Raw genomic sequence first — 9795 nt, 5'->3', positions numbered from 1 at the left:
CTTCTGTTAAAGGGCTGTAGTAGTAATAATAATAATATGGCAGCGGTGTTGGGGATGATAAATCCCTATTTGTTATATCATTAATGAGCTAATATCAGTGCTGGCAGCAAACACTAGTATCGAACTGTAGTCCAGCCATCATCGTCCTCTCCGCGGGCTAAAAATAAAAAGAAACAAATCAATAAAAAACTTTGAATTGTACTCGTAATATACTGTTGTTGGTAATTAATTAATTACTTTCTTACCACCCGCTATAAATGTTAGTCTTACATAATTGAAAAAAAAGTCTCTAAATAAACTGTTAGGAAGGGAATCCAGCCATAGAAACCATGCCACAACAGACAAATTGGAGTCTGGCCAGTTCTGTGCCAGCATGGAAAGTAGATGTTAATCAATGATGATGATGATGAAATCAAGGTTATAACAGTCAAAACAAACTGCAGTATCCTCAGACAAATACTACAATGGTACCTCAAGCCAGGTTAGTTAGTCCCTCTTACATCTTGCTAGCTTGGGAGCTCTCAGTGACTCCAGCCTGTCTTTCATACTCACTACTGTTCTCTCATTCAACCCTGGTGTCACCTATAACAGATACTTAGTGCTTATGTACATATTCTTGTTTAATGTCAACCCTTTTACTACTAAATTTTTGTTGAAATACACAGCCTTTGATTCACATAATTTTGAAAATAATTAAGAATTTTGTAAAACAACTGTCATTAAGTTGTTTGGAACATAAATTAGCATGAAATGTTGAAGGAAGTTTTTAATTTACATCACTTCAAAACAGTAAACTTGTATCTTAGAGCCAAATACAGTCTCAGACAGTTTGGCATCAAAAGGGTTAAGTATTGTATGTAACACTCTAGTGTAGCACTCATCTAAAGACTTCTGCAAAATAAACTTTTATATACCAGCATTCACAATTGTATACAGGCAAACATTTGCACAACGGAAGTGAATTTGGTTGCTCAGAATATTCCATTAAAGCATCTTCCTCATTTTCAAGCCTTGCTCTGATTTGACCCATGAGGTCAGAGCAGCATCTGTTGTCATTAGATAACTTGAATGTTAGTTACCTAAATTATCTAATTTACACCACAGCTATGACATCCTGTGCCAACTGCCAAGTTTCTATAAGTATTAATTCAACCTACTAAAAATAGCCAAATACCTTTCAAAATTACACCGCATCAAGTTTTTTTAAAAAAAGGGAAAGACAGTAGAATAAAAGACACAATTCTTATTAACTAAATTTGATCATAAGCAAGCTGGATCAAAGATAACCAGGAAATAAATAACTATTTGACTGGTGAATATTGTAAAAGTTAGGGAACTTGGACATTGATAATGAAGTAGCATATAACATACAATACGAAATTAGCCAACCACATACTGATCTGATGAAATGTATATTAGATTTACATAAACATTTTCTCACACTGTTCTCACCATCAACAACTAGAGAGAAATGATAACCGTGATGTAATGAAACTGATTCTAACACACTATCAAGCAATCAAAATAAGTTGTAAAGTATATACAATTTACATACTTCCTCCACCACCACCACTGCTGCTACCACCACCGCCACTGGGACCACCACCTGATCGCCAATTCCGTGGTGAAGATCCATCTTGACGAGAACTGTTAAAGCCAGGGGGACCACGATCAGTTCCTGTAAAAAATAAAAGATCTGGGATATCAGTATCACATAACAGACTTTGACTATGAAGTGGAATATCAGACACTGAAAATAAAAGCTTTAAATTAAATATGTCTACTCACCTCGCCTGCTCCAATCTGAATCACGGCCTGGAGGCCCTCTTTCCTCTCGACGGTCACCACCTCGCCAGCTACCCAAGGACTTTCCAGATTTTTCCCGGAAATCATCTGTGTTTCTTGGCATAGGCCGGTCACTGGCCCAGTTATCATCTCTGTCACGAGGCCCATCCCTATCACGGAGCATATCTCTATCGCGAGGTCCGTCTCTGTCACGAGGTCCATCTCTGTCTCTCAAGCCACCTCTTTCACCTATTCCTCTGTCTTTCCAGTCATCATCTCGTGAAGAGGGTGGTTTTCTGTCACGCATCCACATTGGATCTCTTGGTGGACCTCGTTCATCTCGTGTACTGCGCCAGCGGTCGTCCATAGAAGAGCCTTTATCCCGCCAGCTACTGCCCTCTTCTCGAGCCCCACCCCTGTCTCTCCAGCTACTGCTACTGGTATCATCCCTATCACGACCTCTCCACACGTCATCTCTGCCAGAACCTCTTGATTTTCTCCACTCATCATCATCACCACCACGACGCTCTTCCCTTCGTCCCCATCTGTCATCACGGAATCTAAAATGTATAAAAACAAACCAATATTAAACCAAACTATAAACTGGCGAAAAATTCTTTTTAAAAACAGTAAACTCCAAGATGAAAACTTACCTGTCTCTGTCCCCTCTATCCACATCACTTAAACCCTTGTCTCGCCAGCTGTCTCTGGATGTCATTGATTCTTGTGCTTGGGGATATTTGGCCGGAGTTATCCTTCCAGAGCTTTCTCTTAGTGGAGTATCTTTAAGTGGCATATCAGCAGGGCTGCGCCAGTTATCATCGTCCTTATCCGGTTCATCAGGAGGGTCTTCATATCTCACATCCCGTGCAGGAATGCGATCACTCTTGCCATGTTTCCATTGTATATCTTCAGCTTCTTTGCTGAGAGGGAGGAAAATGAATATATAAATAAATCAACAAATTACACAACAACTGTAGGTTAATTAACAGAGACAACCAGAGCAGATAATCAACAAAGCAAAGTGATTGGCAAACTGGAAGGTACCTGCATTTTATTTAACCCTTTAGCATTCAAATTACTCTGTCAAATGCAATGCTTATTTCTTCACACTGCTTTGAATTAATTATGAATTGTCTTATAGCATCAAAATTTTGATGATGTGATTGTTTGTTTTTTAGAATGACATTGTAGAGTGTGAGAGGTTGGATCTTGCAAGTTTGAACATAGAGCTGGCAAAATATTTTGGCCAGATATGGTCAGTGTAAATAATAATGAGTTAAGTCACCAGGGTTACAGTGACTGCCCTTGATTTATTTCGAACACTAGTGGAACTAGGAATAGGTGAAATAGTGTAAGAGTGAAAAGAGGTTTCTGAGAAACACCAATATACTTGAATTTAAAAACTTAATAAAATACAAACAACACCACCAGCCATCAAAAGTTGCCTAGTGACAAATGGATACTCACCTAGAATCAGGCTTGCGCCAGCTGTCTTCCCTCTGCAGAGTGCGTTCACGCCAACCACCTTCTCTGGATATCGGTTTCCATGGTATCTTCTCTTTAGCTATATCAGAAACCTTCTCCACCTTAGGACTGGCATCTCTCCAGGAGTGTGATGCGGTTTCTGCTTCACGCTTCTCTCTACTGTAAAACACAGTTTGATCATTAAGAAAGAGATATACTAAAATAAATATATATATATATATATATATATAATTGAATAGAGAAGGGAATATAACTGTGTGTATCAAATAACTATCATTACTACAATGTAATTCTTTCAATATATACTAGCTGCTTAAAACTGAAAGTTAAAAAAACTCTCTGAAATCTTTATTACATGTACTAACCAATCATGGGGGGCTCTGCAAAGGCATTTTGGTACAGATCTTCTTCAAGTATGAACCTTGTTAGGTTACATTTCAAAACCACCTAAATAAAATTCACAGCATGTTAACTACAGCTTCTTCACCACTTCTTTTATATTTTGCTACTAGTTCTGTAAATTAATTGAATACATTGAAAGTCTGTTCTTGAAGGAAACAGTCACTTTAGCATTCAGATATGGGTGAGAGAGAACACTAGGAAATCAGATGCACAAGATCAATTTGCACCAAGAAACTGTAGCAGTAGTAGAAGAGGCAGCACATCTGTTGACCAGAGGTTGGAGTTTGCTGGTGGACAAGCTTCTTGTGGATGCAGACTAAGATACTTGTTACACATATAACAGTAGTACTGTACCACATGTGGAAGCAGTGTTTCATAGTGGGCTTCACTTCAGTCTTGTAGCCAGCTAGCAGTTGTTGGGAGCTCAAGTATTTTCTAGAGGAGGGTCAGTCTTTGCTGTGTTGAAGTCATGAGATCACTAGAACAATAGTAGTGAAGCCTAACATTTGTAGTGTTCTGTACGTTTAATGGAGGTGGAATACATGACCGCACATGAATTGTGGGACGGTCTTTGAGATATTAAGGAAGACACCATTGACATAACACCCACTAAAGAATCTTACCAAGATCGGCATTCATGCAGTCAGTGCAAGTTTAGGTGTGAAAGGTTTAGTTAGTTGCGTATTCTCAGAATCGGTTACACAGTGCCAAGACTTTCTTAAACACTTAGTAATATTATCTCCAAAGTATATTGGTTAATAAGGAATAACAGTCTTGTTATTGTCCCATTTTATTTCTGTATGAGGTGGAATGAAGAAGATGACCAGGTTCATAGGTCACATCTGAAAAGTCCTCACATTTTAATGTTGGAAACGAAGCTGGAATCACCAGAAGACATCTAAAACACCAACAATGACCCAGCAGTTTCCAGAAATCACTTCACAATTTATAAAGATAACTCAATCTAGAATATGAGAATGCATTATTAACCCAAATAGACAATTCATAAAAAATGAAAATTTCTAAGATGACATATGGCCAGAGATTTAAGAAAGGAAATGAAAACAATTTACAAGTTCTTAGGTTCATAAAGAACAAATAGTTGATTGAACCAACCCAGTATCTGGCTGGTACTTATTTCAGGAAAAGGGTGTAAGGGAAAAACCTTAAAATTTGAACCATACCAAATACAAGCGAAGATTTAGAAATAACATATTTCTAAATCTCTCAGAAAGATTTATGCAGTAGTGATACGTTGAAGTAGTTGTATGCTGTCAACTTCATGTGACAGTCCCATGAAGAGAATAATACTACTGTTATTTAGACCTAGGAAGCTGCACTGCTTCCTGTCGGCCATGACACATTCCCTGTGTCTTTATGTTTACAGGGGGGGGGGGGACATAAACTACTGCATAAATCTCTGAGAGATTTAGAAATGTATTATTTCTAAATTTGAAATCAGTGTATGCATTTCACTAGAATTATTATATGATTACAAGAGATTGACAGGCATCTTCGACTAGCAGGTCATGCTACTCCAGACTGATGACGAGCAAAGACTCAGAAGCATGTCTCTGGATGCAGACTTAGCTGGGTGGAGGTGCTTGTCTTCCCCTTGTAAACATAAGGACACAGGAAATGTGTCAAGGCTGACAGGAAACGGTGCAGCTTCCTAGGTCTAAACAACAGTAGTATTATTTCCTTCATGGGACTGTCACATTAAATTGACAGTATACAACTACTTCACAAGCGTAGATATTTGGAAGAGTCCATTAAGAAAAGGGTGATAAGATAGGGACCATCACCACCACCACCTGCTTTTATCCCTATTTATAAAATAAAGTCTACTTACAGCTGCTCTTCTCTTCTTCGCGCTTCTTTCTCTTCAATCTCTTTCTCACGAGCCTTCTGTTTAGCAAACTGCTCTTGCAGCTTCGCTGTTCTTTCTCGTGCCTCTTGTTCACGTCTCTCACGTTCAACTCGTTCAGCTTCTTCTCTTTCTTCTATTTCTGAAACAAAACACTTCTCCATATCAATAACTCATCTTGTACCTCGAGAGAATGCTTTGGCACCCCAACCACAACAATCTGTATCTTCTTTCCTGCAACCCCCACTTACATGTATCTCTTCTATAACAAGACACCCACGCTTGTCCCACTACCAATACTTTAGTCTCTCAGCACATGAAATAAAGCTACTTCCTTTCCAAATACTTCCCCAACACTCTTTTTCAGTCTTGCAAGTTACTTGGCAACCTCGTTAGTGCCAGAAGCACACCAAAAAAAAAAAAAAAAAAAAAAAAAAAAAAAAGCACCTAATACACACTATGAAGTGATTGGTATTATATTAGGAAGGGTATGTAGCTGTAGCTTTAGAACCATGACAAAGCTGACCCTGGAGCCCAATGTAGCCATGTGGCTTGCCAGACCAACAAACCATCCAGCCCATGACAGCACAGAAAACCAATATTGAATGATAATTCCATTACCACCAGATCTACAACAGGCAATGAGATCAACCCTTTAGCACTTAAACTGACTATATTTGAATTACATAGCCACATGACAATGCATGATTAATTCAAAACGATGTGAATAAGTATTACATTCAACAGAGTAATCTGAATACTAACTAAAGGATCAATCTGCAAGAAAAATAAGTCAAAATCTACCCCAAACATGAGCAACCATCTTAAAAATTCCATACTGGACAATGTAGTCCCAATTGCACACACACACACAAAGGGAGTAATATGATAACTCGCCGGTGTCACGTAAAAGCACCTACTACACTCTCAGAGTGGTTGGCATTAGGAAGGGCATCCAGCTGTAGAAACTCTGCCAAATCAGATTGGAGCCTGGTGTGGCCATCTGGTTCACCAGTCCTCAGTCAAATCGTCCAACCCATGCTAGCATGGAAAGCGGACGTTAAACGATGATGATGATGATGCTCCATCCACAGCAAGACCTCATCCTAATACTATTGAAACACAAGATGACCCATCTGAGCTCATCGTGTCACAGAAAAACTCAAATAAATTTTAAGTTCTGATTTTTAAAAAAAAAACCCTACAAAGTGCCATATGCACACACATTTCCTAATCAACTCCTCTCATATAGCCACAACCAAGCTCTTTAATAGTCAACTGACAGCCATATATCAAATATACACACCACACACTGTTGTAATTGCCAAGCTGAGCTAGTGAGGTAACATGTACTTGTTTATGTTAATATTCCTTCAAAACAGAAAGGGAGGGAGAGATTCATGCTTGGAATGTATTTGATTATAATTGACATAGAATTAAACAATTGTTTTGTTTTAGGTTCAGACCTAGAATCAAAGGCATTCATTCAATGCTGTAACTATCCCGTCCTAACATCATTCAATTTATCCTCCTTTTCTGAAAAAATAGGGTATGACTGAGAAAGATTTGGCTGGTAGTTCTACCAGATCAAGTGAGAGTGTTAAGATCACCTTGTAAGTACAATGAGAAAGAAGAACAACTAAGTTGATATGGAAGTCAATACATAAAAATGTCAAAACAACCACCAGAGAAAGACATAAAAATTTTTTTACCTTTTCTCTCCGTCTCTTCCTTCAACCGTATTTCTGCCTCCTCCTTCTCGCGATAGAACTTCTCTCGGCGTTCTTTTTTACGTTTTTCCTTGCGTTTCTTGAGCCGATTCTTGGCTTCATCTTGCATGTGTACTTCAAATTTCTTCAATCTGTCCTGTTGTGGTGAAACAGACAAAAACGCGAGAATTTTACTCTCAGTATCAATACTATATTAAATTAATTTACCAGCATATCCAACGATTTAAATATATTACATAAGCAAAAACCCATGAGCTACCAAGTTCTTTATATATCATCAATCACTATACTGGAGGTAGGTTTACTTCTGTTGCTCCTGACAACCAATATAATTCAAACCTACTATTGCAAATTGCTCACCCTATCACTCATATACAGCTAACCTGCTGAACACCAAAAGCGTGAAAGCAACAACAGGCAGGTAAATTTTGACACATCTACTCACATTAAAGTCAGACTTTCTTGCTTCTGACAAAATCTTGACAAACTTGACTCTCTCATCTTTCATGCGGTTGAGACGATTCCATGTCTCCAAAGCCATTTCTCGTTCCTTTCTAAGTCCTTCAATCTGTCAAAATAATAAAACAAGAATATTTGTTATTGTAATACATCTAGTGATAAAATGTTACGGTTAATGCAAGTTTATATAACTGTATAGGTCTATACTCTCTCCAAAACTGTGAACAGGACCTTATGATTGCTCTACAAGCCAGGGCATTACTATATAATAGAGTGAAGCTTACCCTTTCCTTCTCCTGTTCTTCCCAGAACTTCTGGTTTTGTACTTTCTCCTCCTTGAATTGGTCTTCAAGTAAAGGTATTTCTTCCAGTCTCTTAGCTCGGCTAAAATAGTCAACCTGCAATGATTTATATCATCAATCAGCGACAGTTATAATACAAACATACAGCTTGGAACAGTAATATTCTACAGCACAGAAAATGTACATAAGTTTGATGTGTAAAAACTTTGTGAGTGTGTTTAAGTTGAATAGAAATCAAAACCTCATAAATCTCTACATATTACCTTGGTCATTTAAATGATCAAAAAGCAAAGAGGTTAATAACACTGGAGTTAAGAATGTGGCTAACTTTTAAAATGATCTCTTCAGTCAAAATTACTAAATTTAACTGTAATGAATGAAGAGAGAATTCAACAAACCTTCTTTTCTTGAGCCTTCAACCTCTCCAGTAGCTCTTTTTTCTCTTTCTCGAGCTGTTCCACTTGTCGTGCCATGATCTCATCAACATCCAAATCAGCAAAGTCCTAAAGAGACAGAAAAGTGGACAATCAGAGGCAGTCAAGTAAGAGCAGAGCAAAAGGTGAAATGAAGAGGTGAGGAAAGAGAAATTTAGACTGCAAATAGGGGAAGTCAGAAATGCATAGCTGATTTTAAGTTAGAATAGAGTAGAAAGCAGAACAGAACGTACAAAAATGCACCAGGAAATGTTTATCATAGGATAAAGAGGGGGGGGGAGAGAACTTACTTCTTCATCAATATTTTGTAAGAATTTTGCACCCATCTCCGATTTGCGGAGTTGCTCAATGCGTTCTTTGGCATGTCGTCTTTGAATCTCCTTGTGTTCCTCTTCCAACCGTTGTTTTTCACGCTCCTTAGCCTCTCGTTCCAACCGAGCCATTTCAGCTTCATACGCCTTGCGACGTTGCTCTTTTTGTTGCTCTTGTTCCTCTCGTTCCTAAAGATAAACAAATAAATAAATGAAAGACAATCTTTCAATAGAATTACCAATATCAACACCACAACCAGTTATGTCTTTCATTCTTCCATGTGATCATGAACTGGATAGATCTGGAAGACAGAACACCTCTATGCAAAGGCTTGTAACATAGCATTCTGGTTTATAGAAACTCTAGCATATACAACTGGTTGTGGCAGTATTTGCCAAGCAAATTCTATGTTCAAGGCATTGATAAAATTCTTAACCACATAGCTGTATCTGCAGCAATTGTCACAATATACATATTGGTAAGAAGGAGGTGCCAAATCACCTGGGAATGTTGAATGTTATCTATATTCAATCAATTTTTTCTCCAACTTCACACCATGAAACTGAGGCTAAGAATTAGCCCTTAGCTCAGTTCCAGAGCCTTCTTTTACCTTATATCTGTACAAACTACGAGAAACAAAACAAGTCAACTGGCTTTATCAAGTACAATACACAGTACAACTCTTGCTGGACAGGTGCTTTCACTGGACACCACACTACAAATAATCAAATGACTGTTATGACATCATTCTCTCTATATAATGGCTTATATATGACTAACAGAATAATCTCGGTTGTTATAGAAATGGATGAAAAGAATGCAGAGAATCCACTCACCCTCTGATCGTTAAGATGTTCTAACTGTTCTTTGCGGTTCTCAATGATTTGTCGTCTCTTCAGAATGTTTTTATGCTCCTCCTTTGCTGCCAAACGATAAGTTTCAATCATCTCTTTCCTCTGATCTTCCTTGTCAGTCTACAAAGTGAAGTAACAATGGTAAAAATGAGCCCAACAGAG

General features: G+C 38.1%; 1 protein-coding gene across 1 annotated transcript in view; it reads right to left on the bottom strand.

Moving 5' to 3' along the window:
- Window positions 1–6: 6 nt before the first annotated feature.
- Window positions 7–9795, bottom strand: part of LOC106884281 (eukaryotic translation initiation factor 3 subunit A) — a 27074-nt gene continuing 17285 nt past the window's right edge. The window contains exons 11-22 of the mRNA XM_014935577.2: window positions 9616–9753; window positions 8758–8967; window positions 8432–8536; window positions 8016–8129; window positions 7718–7840; window positions 7255–7408; window positions 5528–5684; window positions 3256–3432; window positions 2439–2708; window positions 1789–2345; window positions 1556–1678; window positions 7–157 (exon numbers count right to left, since the gene is read on the bottom strand). Of these exons, the coding sequence (XP_014791063.1) occupies window positions 114–157; window positions 1556–1678; window positions 1789–2345; window positions 2439–2708; window positions 3256–3432; window positions 5528–5684; window positions 7255–7408; window positions 7718–7840; window positions 8016–8129; window positions 8432–8536; window positions 8758–8967; window positions 9616–9753 (2172 nt within the window). The 3' untranslated portion in view covers window positions 7–113. The remainder of the gene's footprint in view (window positions 158–1555; window positions 1679–1788; window positions 2346–2438; window positions 2709–3255; window positions 3433–5527; window positions 5685–7254; window positions 7409–7717; window positions 7841–8015; window positions 8130–8431; window positions 8537–8757; window positions 8968–9615; window positions 9754–9795) is intronic.

This window comes from Octopus bimaculoides, chromosome 14 (assembly GCF_001194135.2).
Source record: "Octopus bimaculoides isolate UCB-OBI-ISO-001 chromosome 14, ASM119413v2, whole genome shotgun sequence".
In the NCBI taxonomy this organism is placed as follows: domain Eukaryota; kingdom Metazoa; phylum Mollusca; class Cephalopoda; order Octopoda; family Octopodidae; genus Octopus; species Octopus bimaculoides.
This window is presented reverse-complemented; position numbering and strand designations above follow the sequence as displayed.